Below are 19089 nucleotides of genomic sequence, written 5' to 3'. Positions count from 1 at the left end.
TTTAATTACTTATGCATCTATGATCGTTAAAACTCTCGATCTGTTAAACCAAGTGTAATATAGACAGCAGTGTAAAGAAAATGGCACTGTTTCAGATTTTAACCTTTTTAAAGTAGGCGAAATTAAGTTTCTGAGGAAGAAAAGATGCTAAAGCTTATACAAAGTTCTTGATAATAAAGGAAATCCGTATTTTTTTGACAGTGAGAGATAGTGGCAATAGCTAGTTGGGGGGCGGGGAGGGGGCACAGAAAATCTCACTTTAAAATATTTGACTTGGTAAATCTAAAGAATTAACAACTGCCAGAAGTATCCACAGCTGAGATAGTTTCCTTGTTCCAGAGACGTGCAGACTGTTCTTGCATATTTCTGCACTTTTTGAGGCTGGAGAAGGAAGGTTCATAAAAAAAGAGAAGGGGCGGGGGGGGGGGGGCGGTGGGAAGTACCAGCGTTTGATTAGTATCCGCCCGACAAAGGCAGGCTGACATACCATTGGCCTCGATAAGGAGGAGGGGGGAGGTCTCTGGGAGACGTCAATGGTTTTCAGATTAGCAGGGTTGAAACTCTTGAATCCGCCGAGCCGTCACCGCCCCCAACCACCACCACCACCCCCCCGCCCCCCCAACTAAAAAAGATCAAATCCTCGAGTTCACAGGCACTGGGAGTAATGTAAAAAAAAACTAGCCAGCACTGACTTTCACCCCCCCCCCACCCACCCCCCCGTGTACCACCTCTTTTTACATTATGTTCTCTTACCTAATATTACGCCAACGCTTTCGGATGCTACGTTCGCCAAGCACCGACTCTCACAGCACTGCTCAATCGAGGATAAATTGAATGAAAGATCCCGAGTGCTAAGTTACAGTGGTTCTGACCTGTGGTGAGGGCTCTCTTGGTGCACAGTCGCTAATCATGCATCCTGTGTTTTGGGTAGGGGTAACGTTACTTTTCGCCTGCAGTATAGAAGGAACACCAGAAATGTACCAAAGACAAGGTAAATACCTGATTGTGTTTGTGTACCGTGCATTATTTACCTTGCGTTGCAAAAAGAATACTATTAAGCCTTTTTAAAAAAATAAAGGGAACAGCACTTATCAAAGTGGATCGTTAATAATTCTACACATTTAGGCATGACTTTGTGGTAACATCCCATGTGTTAAATCAAGATTTTTATCTTGTTTCAGCCAAACTACGAGAGCAGCTGACGGTCTATGAAATCGTGACTCCCACTCGAGTGAGTGAGTGTGGGGAACCTTTCCCAGACACCATGCATTTTAGGAGGAGAAAGCGAAGCGTAGACACCGATCACTGGGCCTCCGCAACCCACTACAGAATTAGTGCATTTGGGCAATTCTTTCACCTCAACCTGACCGCTGATTCTGGATTTATCGCGCCGATATTTACCGTTACACACCTTGGGATACAAGCTAATGTGACAGACTTTCACCAGGAGGACACTGACACGAAGCACTGCTACTACACAGGGCAGGTCAATGCTAAACCAGAGCACACAGCTGTGATCAGTCTCTGCTCAGGACTGGTAAGTAAGATTTTTAAACCTCGCCATGCTGAACTGTAACTTTTTTTTGGAGTTTCCAAATCACTGTTCTGTATTTTAGTGGTGATTTAAAAAAAACGAAGTTGTGAGTGTTTGTGTGTAAAGAGGGGGACACAGATGATATTTAAAGTCTGAATTTGGAAACATAACGATATTGATACAATTCCACACTGACTGCCAATGGGGAATGAAGTTTGGATTAAAAAGTTCATCAGTGCTACAACGTGCTGACCCTCCAGCAGCCAGCCCACACTGGGAAACACAACGTACTCCTCTGGGTAATATGCGTAAATCGTCATATCACATCCCTCCTCCTCCCCCCCCCCCCCCCCCCAGTGAAAAACACCTTCAGATAACTATCGCTAAATAAGGTTGGATTAGTGGTACAGAATAAGATTGCAGTTTGCTCAGTTCGCACGGTGGAACACGGGGCTCCGGAGATCCTGGGAATAAGTTTTTTTCTTTCTGAGATCGACGTCAAGAGGGTAATAACTCCAGTTGAAAGACGCCTCTTTTTACGTGTACACTCAGCAAAAGGCACCCCCCCAACACAACACTGAACTGAAAACCTACAGCGCCAAGGCGGAGTCAGCACTCTTTCTGGTCAAAATCCACTTGATTTCCCGGTTTAATTCTTTGCCCAGACTGATAGCTTGGGTTTAAGCAGATTTCCCCACAGCACTGAATTACTGGGGAGTGGTTTTGCTTTGTAAAGTTTTTTCCCCCCAAATTTAAAGTAATGCACACTAATCATTCTTGACCTCAGTTGCATGTTGCTAAACTTCAAAAGTTGCCCATTCAAAAGGCACCCGAGTGGAGATGCTTGCTGCTGCTGTAGTTTTTTATATATGTATAGGGGCTGGGTTGCTTACAGTGCCTTGCTTGCAGATCTAGAAGCAACAGTTCCTGGACAAACCACCTTTTTTTTGTTTCATTTGCTTACCTCGTGTTCACTATTTGGGAGTGCTCTCCCCTTGAATTATGTGGGGTGCCCTTTGAATGTGACGCCGCGACCCCAAAGCATTTTTTTTGTTTTGGTCACTTAAATCTCCAACAGCGACGAGTTCTTGAGGTTTTTTTTGATTGGGGGCAGAGGAGGGAAGAAGATTATCGGAGCAGTCTCCATTTTCATCAGTATAACCTGGATCGCCCGTATATATAGGCAGACAGCAGCTAACCCCTTTAATTTATCAGCGTGACAATTGTTTTGCTGGGTTGTGGGGCGGAGCTGGGTTCTTTGCTCCAGAGGGTACGGTCACTTTTCTTAAGGCGGTCGAGAATGCTGCTTGTGCATCCCTTGGCATCTTTACGTCGAACCAAAAAAAAACAAACGTGCACCGTGGATATAAAAGGTAGTAAAAGTTTGAAAGTGCTGTGTGAAGAATAGTGCACTTTTCTTGCTTTTGACTTGTGCCTTTCCTTTATAAAGTTTGGAAAAGGCACCACTGTTGGGATCCACCTTTAAAGAGTGGTGCAGAGAGCCCTGCTACCTTCACTCGGCCAAGAGCATTTGCTATAGAGGCTGAGGAACTCCAGCGGGGTATCCATATACAGCCCCCACCCCCACTCTGGGCAGGAGTGGCGGTGGTGGTGGTGGGGGGGGGGGGGTTATTGCCGACAGCCGTCCTCATCTGAACTTGGCACCGGGGGTAGGGTGGTCGCTTGGCAACATTCACTTAAGGGGAAATACAAATATGCAATCTTATCTGTCAAGATTTCGGCTGCTGTTCTTCAAGTTGTGCAGAAAAGTTGTCCAGCAGTGCTGCACACTGACCCCATCGCCCGAGCAAGCGGGAAAAGTGATGAGCAGTTCTGTCACTGCGAGCTCACTGAGAGTTCCCGGGACTGGGAGAACACCAGGAGGCAGTGAGATTCTCAGGGACATCTCTCTCTCTGTCTCCCTTCCTCCCCCAGCTTCAGTACCTGTCCTGTTACAGACCATTGCAACTCTTGTTCTTCCGTGGCTTGTTACTTTTTCTCTCTCTTGCTGAGGCATTGGTCTGTGACAGTAGCCAACAGATTTTGCAATCTCCCCGAAGTTACAGAACAAAAAGCCCTTTTCTTCCATCACCTGCAAATAACAGGTCGAAAGTGAGTTTTCAGCATCCCAAATGCTTGCTCAGTCAGGGTAAGGATTTTGTAGTGGTTAGCAACCAGATTACCAGCATCTCCAAGAAGTGAGCGCTTTACTTACTCCCCAGGAAAACATCATACAAAGTTCTTGGAAAACATAGACTGTGTTCCATTATTTCTGAGTGGTGCATAGCTAAGATCAAATATAGCATTGCTTCTCTGCCTTTTGACTAAGATCAAGTGTGTCGGATCAAGCCCAAGATGGGGTGTAATGCCTTATCTTGTCAGTTTGGATCTTTGCCTCCCTTGCAGCAACGATAAGCTGGATTCAGTTTGAATTTGGGTTTTGGAGCAAGCAAAGATTTGGGTTTGGCTAGTCCATTCTGAGCATTTGCTATGTAACTGTAAGGATGGAGTAAAGCATTTTAAAAGAGTGCTGCACACAATGTCAAATTTTTCACATTGACAATATGCTTTTGTTAATAGTGCTGATCTCTGCATTCAGTCAGTGATGTGCTGGGGAGTCACTAATTTTAAAAAAATGCTGTTTGAATAGTTTGGAGGTTAATGACTCCTGCAGTGACCCACTTGGGTGTCTGGAGGGCTTCTATGGTATGAAGGTTAAAAGCTACACTGATAATGTGAGTCAGTGCAGAGTAGCTGTTTATTTAACTATTTCTGGATTGCACACCTCATACACAACACTTCTGATAAGCTGTTTCTTTGGAATGCAATTCAGTGACTGTTGCAGTGTATTCCCTTTGTTAATTGGGTTTGTAAGTGCTGTACCCTCAGTGGCCACTCTGATCCCATTTGCCTTTGGTTGCTGGTGAATTATGACACTGTTCCTTCTGCAACTTTGAGATACCTACAAGGTCCACTGTGTGACCTTTTTCTAGGGCAAGCCGTGCTAATACATGCAAATCTTATCCTCCCCTACATTTGACCACTTCCATTCTAACTGGCAGTTTAGGTCACAATTTATTTCCAGAGATGAGTAGAGATGCATTTTTGTAACTGTTTTGTGTGTGTGTTGGAGGGGTGGGTGGGGGGGGGGATGCTTGCTTATATACAATGGTTACAAAAAAAAATTCTCACACAAACCTCTCTTTCCTTTCAATTGAGATATGTGTGTTTTCGCCATCTCTTAAGCTGACATGCTCTGTTGCAAGGATAAACCTTTTGATTCATGATGAGCAGCACCAGAGGGGAATCACAGAGCATAAAAGGAGCCTATTATCTCATTTGATCATTGATATCTCTACATTTGCACTCAGAATGAAATCCGGCAATTAGTGATGTTTCCGTTTTGCAAATGAGATGTGTTACAATAGGTTAAATTCGTAATCAGAACTTTTAAATCAAAGATGCCTTGATCCTCCTGCCTGTACAAATTACCATCCCATCTTCAACCATCCTATCCTTTCCAAATTCCTTGCACATGTCGCTTTACAAATCTGTGCGCATCCTTAACTTCGAAGCATTTCAAAGTATATGTATCTTAATCTAGTGTGTAACGACACTGACAATCCGATCAGGTTTTTGACCTGGTCATAAAATTGAGACAGCCGTTGTTAAATGACATTCTTTATGACTGTAACAATGAAAACTATTCTTCCTCATCTTTCTCAACCTATCTGAAGCCTTCAATATGGTTAACTGCACTAACTTCCTTCCATACCTCACCTTTGTCTTCCAGATGGGTGGAACTGCCTTCACTGAGTTCCATTCATATCAATTGATATGTAGCCAGATAATCATCTACAGTAGCTTCTCCTTCCAGTCTTGTATTACTGTTGGAATCCCCCAAGGATTTATCCTTAGGCCCCCTTCTATTTCCCATTATACTACTCCTCTTCGATATCATCTGAAGATACAACATCAGGTTCCATATGTATGCTTACGCCATTCCGCTCTATCTCACCTCTTTTGACTCCTCCATTGCCCCTGATTTGTCACACTGCTTGTCTAATACCCAGGGTTGGATGAGCAAACATTTCCTCCTTATTAATACTGGGAGGACTGAAGTGATTATATTTGGTCCCTACCACAAATGGCAGTCCCTGCTCAGTGTTTTCATCCTTGGCGTTGGGCCCAGAAATAAGATCGCAACCACATATCCACGCCATCACCAGGACTAAGTGACTGATTTCTATCCCCATAACATTGCTTTATTTTTATTCTACCAAAGTTCATCTGTTGCAGAGTTTTTCATCCAAGCCTTTGTTACCTCTAGATGTAATTGTTCTAATACTTTCCGGGCTTGCCTCCCATCTTTCTCCTTACGTAAGCTTATGTCCACCCAAAACCCATGTGTTAACTCACTCCAAAACTGATTAATCCATTACTCTAGTGCTTGCTGATCTGGTTCCTGACCTGACAAAAACTCCATTTTAATATCCTCATCTTTGCGTTCAGACCCCATCTAGGGTCTTGACCCTTTGACCTTTGTAGCGTGCACCAGTCCTGTAAACTCTTAAGGTCCTTGTTCTCATCCAGTGTTGGCCTCTTGTACATCCCCGATTTTAATAACAGCTTCATTAGCAGATGTGCTTTCGGCTGCATTGGTGACAAGCTCTGAAATTTCCTCCCTGAACTTCTCTGCCTTCTTTTACGATGCTCCTTAAGGCTGACCTCTTTGTGATCATGCTTCATGTCATCTGTCTTGGCTTTTCCTTCTGTGACTGTTTCCCCAATCGATATCGCTCTTGTTAAGTGCCTTGGGATATTTTACTATGTTAAATACACTGTACGAGTGCGAGTTGCTGTTGAGTGTTTTTTATTCTAAATGAACAAATCTTCATAATTGTGCTTATAGTGCAGATAATCAATACTGTCAGTGGGAATGGTGCTAGCATATTCTACTGAACAAGGTCTGGAGACTTGAATTAAAACAGGAATTGCTGGAAAAACTCAGCATGTCTAGCAGCATCTGTGGAGAGAGAAACTGGGCTGACTCTTCTTAGGAACAGAACGTTCTCTATGCTTTTTTTTCAGATATGATCAGTAAGTTTACAGATGACACTATAATAGGTGGTATTGTAGACAGTGAGGAAGGTTATTAAAAATTGCAGCAGGATCTTGATCAGCTGGGGAAGTGGGCCGAGAAATGGCAAATGGAGTTCAAGACTGGTAAGTGTGAGGTGTTGCGTTTTGGAAAGTCAACTCAAGTTAGGACTTTCATGGTGAATAGTAGGACCTTAGGGAGCTTCGTGGAACAGAGGAACCTTGGATTTCAGGTGCACGGTTCTCTATAAGGTGGAGTCACAGGTAGATTGGGCAGTGAAGAAGGCTTTTGGCATGCTGGCCTTCATCAGTCAGGGCATTGAATATAGAAGATGGGATGTTATGTTGCAGTTGTACAGGATGTTGGTGAAGCCACCCTGGAGTATTGCATTCAGTTTTGGCTGCCCTGCTATAGGAAAGATGTTATTAAACTGAAGAGGTTGCAGAAGAGATTTATAAGACTGTCGCCAGGACTCAAGGGACTAAGTTACAGGGAGAGATTGGACCGGCTAGGACTATTCTGTTTGGAGCATGGGTGATCCTGTAGAGGTATATAAGATCGTGAGGGCATAGATAGGGTGAATGCAGTCTTTTTTCCTGGGGCTGGAGAATCGAGAACAAGAGGGTATAGGTTTAAGTTAAGAGGAGAAAGAATTGATGGGAACCTGAGGGGCAATGTTTTTATACAGAAGGTGGTATGTATGTGGAATGAGCTGCCAGAGGAAGTTGTTGAGGAAGGGACTTAGACAACATTTAAAGACATTTGTACTGGTACATAGATCGGAAAGGCTTAGAGGGATATGGGCCAAATGCAGGCAAATGGGGTTAGCTTAGATGGGCTTTTTGGTCAGCATGGACCATTTTGGGCTGAAGGGCCTGTCTCCGTGCTGTAGATTCTATGATTCTGTGATTCAGTACCCGCAGTATGTTGCTTTTATTTTAAAATTTAAGACACTTGCCGTTTGCTGCTGTTGACTGTTGAAGTGTCTTGCAGTCATGCTGGTGATGCAGTTTTGTAGTTTAGTTGGCTCTCCTCTGGTGTTAGTTGTCCCCTTGTTGCTTGCCACATCTCCTGCAAGAAAAGTGCAAGTGTTCGTTTACTTCTGGGCAATGATTTGCAACATGAATGGGCCCATTTACTGTGGTGTTCATGATGAAATGACAAGTGTAACCAAAAGGGAAATGTCATTGTGAGGATGTAAATGAAAGCAGAAAGCATGTATTTATCTGCTGACTCCCATTTTACTGACAATCCTGAGGCAGAGGTAGGATGTTTGAAGAGCTCAGAGAAGTATAGGAAAATTGTGAAGGGAGTTTTACCTTCGTAATTCTGGTGAACTAATTCAATTTTGTTCTCACATTGCAGTCAGGTCCTGATGAAACTCATGACGACATTTATATGTTGTTCGTCTCACTCTGGCCTACATGTGACTCCAGTCCTATAGCAAAGTGTCCACTACAACTCTCACCAATGTTTACAAATGCACCGTAGAGAGCATTCTTTCCACCTATTTCCAAGGTATCCATTTGTAATCTATTTCTCAGAGGAACTGATTCCTCTTGTTCACTTGCACCACCAGCATCCCCATGGCATTCAAATAGTTGAGCATTCTGTCGAATGTTGCCTTACATTCTTGCAGCTGTTTCCCAAAAAATGTACCTGAAGGAAAAAGTTGTTTCAGGAGTTTTTTGATATTTGTTCATGGGATGTGGGCATCATTGGGCCAGCATTTATGCCCATTCCTGAGGCCAGTTAAGAGTCAACCTCTTTTGATTTGACTTGACTTATTATTGTCACGTGTATTAGTATACAGTGAAATGTACTGTTTCTTGTGCGCTATACAGACAAAGCATACCTTTCATGGAGAAGGAAAGGAGAGAGTGCAGAATGTAGAGTTATAGTCATAGCTAGGGTGTAGAGAAAGATCAATCTGATGCGAGGTAGGTCCGTTCAAAAGTCTGATGGTAGCAGGGAGGAGGCTGTTCTTGAATCAGTTGGTACGTGACCTCAGACTTTTGTATCATTTTCCTGACGGAAGAAGATGGAAGAGAGTATGCTCGGGGTGCATGGGGTCCTTTATTATGCTGGCTGCTTTTCTGAGGCAGCAGGAAGTGTAGAAAGTGTCAGTGGGTGGGAGGTTGGTTTGAGTGAAAGACTGGCCTTTGTTCATAATCCTTTGTAGTTTCTTGTGGTGTTGGATAGAACAGGAGCCATACCAAGCTGTGATACAACCTGAAAGAATGCTTTCTACAGTGCATTTGTAAAAATTGGTGAGAGTTGTAGCGGACACTTTGCTATGGGACTGGAGTCACATGTAGGCCAGACCGACTAAGGACAGCTGCATTTTTTTCTCCAAAGGACATTGTAAACCAGATGGGTTTTTATGACAATTGACCATGGTTTCATGGATGCCATTAGACATTTAACTTCAGATTTTTATTGAATTCAAATTTCACCATCTGCCATGGCAGGATTCAAACCAAGTCCCCGCAGTGCTACCCTGGGTGTGTGGATAATAATCCAACAACAATACCACTATATCACTTCCTCCCCATAAATTGAGAGCAGGGATTGCATTGCGGGGTTAACCAGTTCATGTTTGTAGTAACGCAGGCAGCATTCAGTCCCTTCCCCTTCCATACCTGGTAGTGGAGGGAGCATGAAATTGCATGGATGGGATTCTTTCCAGGTTCCAACCTCTCCAACCTGGTTGGCGTTTCCTTCTGGGGCAGGCAGACCCTCAGACAGGAAGCTCATCCTTGCTCCAATCCTTTTCCCATCAAGCCTCAATTTGTAGCCTGGTGGGTGGATTTCCAGGAGGGAAGGAACCTTCTGATTGGAAGTGCCCCACCTCCCTCCCTGAACTATCCCTTGAGACTCTGGTCACCCCCTTCACTAGTCTCCAAACATTCCCTACCCTTCCTCTACTGGGACCCCTGTTACTTACCTGTCCACTTATCTGGACTTGGTTCCAGGCAGTTCCCTGCAGTACCTCCACTGGCCACTGCAGCACTGTGCTTAGAGGGACCGGAGAGCAGATGGCCAGTCAGATTGGCCAAAAACCCTCCAAGGCAGGGCTTGCTCCCGAGGGAGGCTGGAAGACACATCTATGCCAGTCAAAATTCATTAGAGCATAATGTGGCATCAGGGCTGCTGGAGTTGGCAGGGATGTGTTTCCCATCTATGCTTCAGATGGTGGGGCTGAGACCCACCATCCTATAAATTCAGGGCATATTGGTGTGCAACCGAGAACCAAGTGTGATTATTAAGGGGTTGCACACCTCAACTTGGGATTCCAGTTCATGCAAGGCTCAAACCACTTAAAGCCAGCCTGCACCTCCTGAACGCAAGGTGCGTTTTAGCCAGAGCCGCTGCTGGTGCTGATTCAGGAAGAGTGTCTGATCAGAAAAAGAGATGCAAATGGAACAACAACATGTCACTAGGCTTTCTGTAGCCATGGAGGCCTTGATTCAGAAGTTGGACAGGAGGAGAGAGATCTTTCCTTAGGGAGGCAGGTGTGCCCTGCCCACCACAGACACATACTCAGAAGGAAGTGGACAAAGAGAAAACAGACAGTAGGATTCTCAGGATGACAGACTGTAACTAGTTGGGCACCCACGATGATTAGCGCTGGGGCCATAGCTGTATACAATCTGTATAAATGATTTGGATGAAGGGACCAAATATGGTATTTCCAATTTGCTGATCTGGGGAGAGGTTAGAGGGATAAACTCAGCAACAAGAGGCCAGGCAGATGGTGCCCATGTGCTGTGTCTGCCCGGACGCTGTGTCTCACCCACATGCCTGTATGTTGTCCCTTGCCTGCATACCCACGTGCTGACTGCTGCGAACATTTACTCTCTCCCTCTCTCTCCCAAGCACACACTTACTCTCTCCCTCTCTTGCGCTGCCCCTCCCACATGGGCACTTCTCTCTTTCTATCTTTCTCCCACATGGGCATTTACTGTCCCTTCTCCTCTTTCAACTCCTCTGTTGCCCTGTCCATCTCTCTCTCATGTGCACGCTGTTTTCTTCTCTCTCTCTTGTTCGTGCACACTCTGACCCCCCTCTCTCTTGCTCATGTGCACACCATTTCTCTCTCCCTCTCTCACCCTCTTTCATTCTCCCTTTGAGCGAGGACTCCGGAAAGGGATGGTGAGAGGGAGGAAGCAAGTGAGGGAGTTGGGAGACAGAGTTTTAGGAAGCAGAAGAGGCTGCTCTGAAATAGAGCTGATCAGGTTACACGTGCTCCAGCTCTGGTAAGAAAGAAATTCAACCCCTCAAAAATATTACATCCTTTTTTTTTCCCAGAAATTTAGTCTCAAAAAATCTCTACTTGTACACAGTAATTGGATAGATCTACCAAAGAGCTGGCACAGACATAGAAGACCGAATAGCCTCACCCTGTGTTACATCGTCCCAATCTTTGATGAGAATGGAATGGATTCTCTGCTGTTTCACCCAGGCTGATGCCGTTTCTGTCCTGCCCAGCTTCCCCAGATTCTCAGTGAGTGACCACAACAGCTCTCAATGGCTCTTCTTATCAAGAACTAGTACATCCTGCAACTGACAATCCTGTGGGTAATAAAACTGTATTTGTGATGCACATTTCCTGCCAATAACACTTCTGTGGTAAATTGAGATATCTGTCAAACGTTATTTTGCAAATATGTTTTGGAAGGAATAACACTCCTAATTTCCAAACCACCTTCCCAGCCACTTTTTAAAAATTATCAGTCAGAATTCTGAGCTGCAGCCTGGCGAGTAATTAAGCTGCAATCTCATCTAATGGAAATTGGACTTTGTTGTCTTAAAGGTAGACCACTCCGTTTTCCAGCAGAATAACACATGGTGTAACAGTTCTATCCTCGATAAACAGAATATCATGTGTGAGAAATGCCGCAGTCTTATACTGATATGGGCCAGAATTCCCCAACTTTACCCACAGCTGGGATTATCCAGTCCCGCTGCTGAGCACCAAATTTTCCGTTCTCTCTGGCAGCAGTATTGGGGTGTTAGAGCCTGGAGAATTCAGGCCATCATCTGTTTAAAGCATGTTCCAAATATGTATTTCCGTTATGCTTGCAAATTCAGGGAGCTCACATGAATAATAGTACCGGCCTTGACCTTCATTTCCATTTTAGCTTGGTTACTGTACGTGCGCCAAGAACTGTGTTTTAACGGCACATGCTCAGTCTTTTGAAAAATATTTTAAGTTCCCACTGCTTTCCCATCCCCTTGCTGTTTCTCACTCTCCTCTCCCTCCCCCAGCTCACAGCTTCTCCCTCCTGACCATCCTCACTGTTTCCTGCTCGCTGCTTGTCTCTTCTGCCTCATTTGCCCCTCCCTGCTCCTGACTCCTTGCTTCTACCTACTTGCTGACCCACTCCTGATCGTTTTGCTGGTTCCTTTTCACCGCCCTCTCCCTTTCACAGAGTTTTACTTGCTGCCCCCCCCCCCACCCCCCCACAGCTTCCCTCTCCTGAACCCCTTACTTGCTTCCTGCACATTGCCTCAATCTCTGTCCCTCCCCAGAGCCTTCTCTGTGAGCGGGAGGGAAGGGTAATGAGGGAAGCAGTAGAGGAGCACAGTGAGAGGGAAGCACTGAGGGGTTTGGGTGAGGGGCAGTGAGGGAAGCAGCGAGGGGTTTGAGTGAGGGAAGCAGCGAGGGGTTTGGGTGGGGGCAGTGAGGGAAGCAGCGAGGGGTTTGAGTGAGGGGCAGTGAGGGAAGCAGCGAGGGGTTTGAGTGAGGGAAGCGGCGAGGGGTTTGAGTGAGGGAAGCGGCGAGGGGTTTGAGTGAGGGAAGCAGCGAGGGGTTTGAGTGAGGGAAGCGGCGAGGGGTTTGAGTGAGGGAAGCGGCGAGGGGTTTGAGTGAGGGAAGCAGCGAGGGGTTTGAGTGAGGGAAGCAGCGAGGGGTTTGAGTGAGGGAAGCAGCGAGGGGTTTGAGTGAGGGAAGCAGCGAGGGGTTTGAGTGAGGGAAGCAGCGAGGGGTTTGAGTGAGGGAAGCAGCGAGGGGTTTGAGTGAGGGGCAGTGAGGGAATCGGCGAGGGGTTTGGGTGAGGGGCAGTGAGGGAAGCAGCGAGGGGTTTGAGTGAGGGAAGCAGCGAGGGGTTTGAGTGAGGGGCAGTGAGGGAAGCGGCGAGGGGTTTGAGTGAGGGAAGCAGCGAGGGGTTTGAGTGAGGGGCAGTGAGGGAAGCAGCGAGGGGTTTGAGTGAGGGGCAGTGAGGGAAGCGGCGAGGGGTTTGAGTGAGGGAAGCAGCGAGGGGTTTGAGTGAGGGGCAGTGAGGGAAGCAGCGAGGGGTTTTGGTGAGAGGCAGCGAGGGGTTTGAGTGAGGGAAGGAGCGAGGGGTTTGAGTGAGGGAAGCAGCGAGGGGTTTGAGTGAGGGGCAGTGAGGGAAGCAGCGAGGGGTTTTGGTGAGAGGCAGCGAGGGGTTTGGGCGAGGGGCAGTGAGGGAAGCAGCGAGGGATTTGGATGAGGGGCAGGGAGAATGGATGGGTAACACAATGGCACAGTGGGTAGCACTGCTGCCTCACAGTGCCAGGGTTTCGGAGTCAATTCTGGTCTCAGGTCAGTAACTGTGTGGAGTTTACACATTCTCCTCATGTCCACATGGGTTTCCACCCGGTGCTCTGGTTTCCTCCCACAGTCCAAAGATATACAGGTTAGGTGGATTGGCCATGGGGTCAGTGACAGGCATTAGCCTGAGGCCATTAATGGGGCCATTGGCTGGGGTTATGGGGATGAGAGGGATGCCTGGGCAAGATGCTCTTTTGGAGAGTTGGTGCAGACTCGATGGGCTGAATGGCCTCCTTCTGCATTGTAGGGATTCTATGGATTCTCAGAAGTAGGAAGGGGATTCTGTGAGGGGCAGTGAGGAGACCGGCAAGGATTATGACCGGTTGGTGGGAAGCGGCAAGTGAAAGGTAAGTAGCAAAGGTAGTGAGCAGAAAGGGAAATTTTGGGCTGGTCAGAGTCAAGGCAGCCAATTGATTTTTAATGTAAAAACCCAGCTGTATTGCATGATTTTCTTATGGGAAGTGATTTTCATTTGGCATGTTTTAGTTTAGCATGTCGTTTTTTTTTAGGAACATGGATACGAAATGAGGGAAAGCTGTACTGAGTTTAATAAATATGTTTTCAATTTTTCACTACAGCTTGGCACCTTCAGGTCTCATGATGGAGAATATTTTGTCGAACCTCTTGTTCTACCTGATGGGGAAGAATATGATGAAGAGCACAATAAACCACATCTTGTGTACAAACAAGATGCACTGAAGACTGAAGCGACAAGGGAAGTCATGAATATTTGTGGCAACTCAGGTATGCTTTATAACATTTGAACCAGTATATGAAAGCAGCACATGTACTCAAACAAACAACAGGAGATGGAAACGCAGGAGGTGAAAGATTTGTGTTCCTACGTTGCTGGTGGAAAAGTAATCATTGCAACGAAAATGAGAAGTGTTGACATTTTTAAGTAACATTTTAAGGATCTGATTTCTCTCTCTGGAAGGAAAATTTGCGTAAGAACAATTTAATAGAATTTGAAATAGGAAAGCATAATTGCTACTTAAAAATAAGTAGGTGATGACAATTGTGATCAATATGTGTGTGTTTTGATTGTTTTCATGACTGGAATATTTAATTGAATGCACCACTCTAGTTCTTCAAGGCATTTTGTTTTACATTCGTAAGTGTTTAATTTGGTTAAAATGAACAGGACAATGATTTTCAGATTATAATTCATGAAATTAATATTTTTAGTTATGAAAATAATTGTTGGTGCTCTTTAATGTCACTGTATATTTCTTTCCTTTCTCTGCAATATTCTGGACCGTGTCCAGTTTCTAAAAGTGTACAACGTTTTAATAGAAATGAAACTTTTTACTGGGGGAATGTTGTAACTGTACAAGAAATTGGATAGTAATTTTGCTTATGAAAACTGACAACTTTGTTGAAATCTGTGTGGCGAGTGTAACTGCAAAATCGCCTGATATTCAGGCCAACTATTTTAAAAGTTTTTTTTTGTTTTGTTGAAATTCTTTTCATGACTAGTGGAGAACCTCTGATTAAGCGTTGCAAGCTTTTGTAAAAGTTCCAAGTCTATTTTTATGACTTATAGTGAGTGGTGAAAGAGGCTTGGATTAGTGAATATGTTACATTGCAGAGAGATAGGCTTGCAAAGGTCAATTACATTGTGATATATGCACCTATTTTGCAATAATTATAATTCTCAACTGTGGCTTAGATGTCATAATCTTAACGTCAGTGTGTGTCACAAAGTTAATATCAACAATTGTATGAAGTCACAATTCCAGGAAGTAAGCTATGATATGGCCAAGATAATCTTGGTTCCGAGAATTGATTTGGCAATTCTTTGAATATTGGCAATTTTTGGATCATGACCAACATCTACTGAGATGTAATTACAGTCTTGGGAAGAGTACTGTAGCTCTCCGAGCAGAGTGCCAGCAAAGAAGTCAACGAACAGTGCCTCAAAAATTAGGCAACCCAATTAGTTACACGGTTAAGTGAAACAGAAGGCTGCCAAAGGTGTTAATGATATGAGCAGTGACTATCTAAGAATAGGTTATGAGTTCTATTCTTAGCTTTTGTCAAGAGAATATTTCTAAAAATACTGGCATTTTCAAAGTAGGTCAAGACTTAGCACAAAGCCAGCACTGGGGTTAGCCAGGAAAGTCAAACTGGAGGCTGAGTAAGGGGGCTACTTATTGTGAAAAATTAACACTAGATTTATTTTTTTCATGTAAGTTTTTAATCTAGGTGGATGGCTTCAATTTTCGTCCTCAGGTGGAATTTTCCAGTCCCATCCATCACAGGAATTGGAGCAGGCGAGACAGGAACCATGCAAAAGTCTGTTGACCTCAGGCGAGATTTTCCAGTCTTGGAGCGAGCATGGCTGCAAATTCCTGCCCTAGCCCTTCATGCTTGTTATTGCACAAAGAGGATGGAGGGAACAGAAAGGGTGATTTTATGTAGATGCTTTTGTCATCAGGAGAAGAAGCTCTGGTTGTGTTTTTTCCTTTTGGGTCTTTTAATTGGAAAGTTTTGATATTGTTAAGTTTTTTCAGAATTATCTTCTTTATCAGAAAAACTGTCAGCAAGATCCAGGACAAAATGCACCATCTGTATACACAGTAAAACATTGAAGAGTCTTACTCAGATGTTTAAAGGATAGTATTAACCATTATCGCGTGTTTTTAAACTCTGGATCTTTGCCTGTTTAGTCTGTCAGCCAATGTTGCTGAAAACTCTTATCCGTATTTGTCATCTCGAGCGTCAACTTTGTACAATTTTATTTGCCAAATTCCCACTTCCATTCTTCACAAACCTCATCTCATCCTGAACTCTGTGGTGTAAGCCATCTGGCTATCCTCACTAAGCTTCAGTGATCCGTATTCCAGTTTTTAATTTCACGACCCTAATCTTCAGATCCCGCTATATGCTTGCTTTTCCTTCTCGAGGAAATCGTTATCCAGCCCTGTGTCCCAGGCCATATTCTCTCTTCCTGTACCTGTGGATGACTGGGTCTTCCTCATTGACACTGCTCCACCATCATCAGAGGTTAATCTTCCAAACAATATATTTTACCCTTTGATACTTTCTTTCAAATTTACTTGTACAGGTTTCCCACCATTTAAAAGCTTTCTAAAATCACAGTCCCAGATTTTTCGCTTCCTATCCAATGGTCACCTCTTCCCCAACTGCTTGTATTGTACTGTACCTCAAAATATTCTCTCAGGTGATGAGTGCTATTTAAATATAGATAGTAGCAGTTGTTAAGATCAGTTGACTGGTATCATTAAAATAATGCTCAGGTATTGATTTATTTTTCCTAAGCTTGTGCAAACTAAAATGTTAATTACGGGGCCTTAGGAAGTGTCCACGCAAATCTCTTGATATGTTTGGTGCCTGGGTTTGCTAAGCATTGTTGTAATTATGCACAGCTGTTGCGCAGTGAATAGGCCACTGCCAAGTTTTGGTAAAAGAGATAAAACGTTTAGCTTATTATTTTACATGGATCTGCAAGAAATTTCATTGAGGCATGAGTTTTATATAAAAAAAGTCTGGAGATTTAGTTTTAACAAGTTATGGGTTTAATTGCTTGGCAAAATACCCAAGCGTTGCCCGATCAATTTCCAGAACACATGTGAAGCTTGGTTAATGGTTGGGAAAGGGCTAACGTGTTAATAACGGGCATCATTAAAACTTATTATGCACTTTTTAGGTTATAAAAACATGACTGCAATAATTAATAATCCAAGTTACATTACATTAAATGCTGTTAGTACTGCAGTGAGTCCACATCATTAGGCAATAAATGTTGGCCTGGAAAGCAATGTATACGTGAATAATTTTTTTAAAAAATGTGTAATGAGCGGTATTAAAGGATTTCAGGATGTCCAGTATTTTGGCGCTTGTAACCGAATACTCTGCAAACGTGTAGGTTGAAGATATTTAAGCAATAATGTCCAAATGAAAGACAATTTACCCTCCACAGCTAAAATTTCCCTTCAGCTTAGGACAATTAAATATTCAGTCCAATATTTAATTGCTCTACTATGCTGATAAATTTACTTTTGCCAGCAGTATTGGCCACATGAATTTAGCCATCCTGGGAGAGGACAGCACCTTGATACCCAACAGGTCACTGTCACTCTGCAAAGGTGATGTATACATCAGTAAATTGCTGGTACACATCACTGGACTGTTCTAAGACCCAGCATGCCCCTTTGAACAAATGGTGACAGGAGTCTGAATCTGCATGGCATGACTCTCTCCAAGCTCTGTGCAGAACCTAATGCCAAGTTGAAGACAGAATTTCCCATGCTTCTTAACAGTGACAAGAGGCTCTGTAGTAGGCCTGCCAATGTATCCTGTGCGCCAGTCCATCTACATGCTCTTGTACACCCTCCCATCATCAAACGTAAGATAGTTGGACGAGAATGGTGGGAATTGAGAAGGAATATAGACAGGAACGTACCATCATCCTGAAAGTTCTCTGTGATGAACTCAGCTACATCTGGACCCATGATGTGATACATTATCTCCTTCAAAAGGCAGGAGAGATGCCGGCTTGTTTGTTTATTTTGTTCTTCCTCATGATGCAGGTGTTGTGGCTAGGCAAACATTTATTGTGCATCCCTAACTGCCCTGAGGTGTTGGTAAGCCACCTTCTTGAACTGCAGTCTGTTAGGAAGTGAGTTCCAGGACATTGACCCAGCAGCCATGAAGGAATGGCAATATAGCTCCAAGTTATGACGGTGTGTGACTTGGAAGGGAATTTGAATGTGGTCCTGTTCTCAGGCATTAGCCGCCCTTGTCTTTCTAGGTGGTGAGACCATGGGTTTGGAAGGTGCTGCCACAGGAGTCTTGGTGAGTTGCTGCAGTGTGTCTCATAGATGAGATACACTGCAGCTACATTGAGTTGCAAGTGGAAGGATGAATGTTGAAGGTGGTGGATGGGATGCGAATCAAGCACACTGCTTTGTCTTAGATGCTAGCAAACATCTAAAGTGTTGTTAGAACTGGAATCACCCAGACAAGTGAAACTTATTCCATAACTCTCCTGACATGTGCTTTGTAGACAGGCTTTGGGGGGTTCAGAGATGAGTTGCTCACTGCAGAATTTCCAGCTTCTACGCGCAGTATTTATATGTCTGGTCCATTAAGTTTCTGGTCAGTGAGAACCCTAAGGATGTTGATAATGGGGAAGTTAGCAAAGGCAATGCCATTGAATGTGAAAGGAAGAAGATTAGAGTCTCTCTTGTTGGAAGTGGTCATTGCCTGGCACTTGTGTGATGTGAACATTGAAATTTTTCAGTTTTGATGAAAGGCCACAGCCTGGAAACGTTAACTCTGTTTCTCTCCGTCTGCTGAGCATTTCCAGCATCTGCTGTTTTTGCCTCTAGAAACTTTCCCATGTGCTACTATAGCCTGAGTGTAGCTCTCCTTTCAGAGGTCAGGTTGCCTTTAAGAAGTGCAGGTTAACCATGCATCGTGCTCTCCGTGTGTGTACCTGGACCCCTGCTGAGAGGGCAGTTAGTTGACAGTGCATTTCATGCTTGGCTGCACATTGCAATCCGATTGATGAGCAAGCAGCACAAGAGTTTGTGTGCTTCCTGCCTCAGTGGGACAAGGCAAGGAGTAATGTGCATCACTTTCCCACGCCCGAGATGGTCCTAATCAAATCTTTCCTCCTCCATGTTTACGAAAGGGATAAACTAAAGTGAGCTGAATGGCTTTCTCATCCAGATTTCCCTTACAATCTTGGCCAAATTAATACTTTTGAGTTCTGATGGAACATGCTGATTCCTTAATGGCTCCATGTGACATGGATTCAACTAGGCAAATAATGTGCAAATAGTTTCTAATTGAAACTTTTAAAATTACAGAAAGAATGCTACTAAAAATATATAAATCTTCATGATA

At 44.2% G+C, this 19089-nt stretch overlaps 1 protein-coding gene across 1 annotated transcript in view; it reads left to right on the top strand.

The window, feature by feature from the left end:
* The first annotated feature begins 760 nt into the window (after positions 1 to 760).
* The window catches only part of adamts9 (ADAM metallopeptidase with thrombospondin type 1 motif, 9), a 263821-nt gene continuing 245492 nt past the window's right edge, over positions 761 to 19089 (top strand). The window contains exons 1-3 of the mRNA XM_080183228.1: positions 761 to 991; positions 1182 to 1537; positions 13791 to 13956. Coding sequence (XP_080039354.1) covers positions 910 to 991; positions 1182 to 1537; positions 13791 to 13956 — 604 coding nt within the window. The 5' untranslated portion in view covers positions 761 to 909. The remainder of the gene's footprint in view (positions 992 to 1181; positions 1538 to 13790; positions 13957 to 19089) is intronic.

The sequence above is a fragment of the Carcharhinus amblyrhynchos genome, chromosome 3 (assembly GCF_965287045.1).
Source record: "Carcharhinus amblyrhynchos chromosome 3, sCarAmb.v2.hapA, whole genome shotgun sequence".
Lineage (NCBI taxonomy): Eukaryota > Metazoa > Chordata > Chondrichthyes > Carcharhiniformes > Carcharhinidae > Carcharhinus > Carcharhinus amblyrhynchos.
Note: the sequence above shows the minus strand (reverse complement) of the source record. Positions and strands in the feature narration are given on the sequence as shown.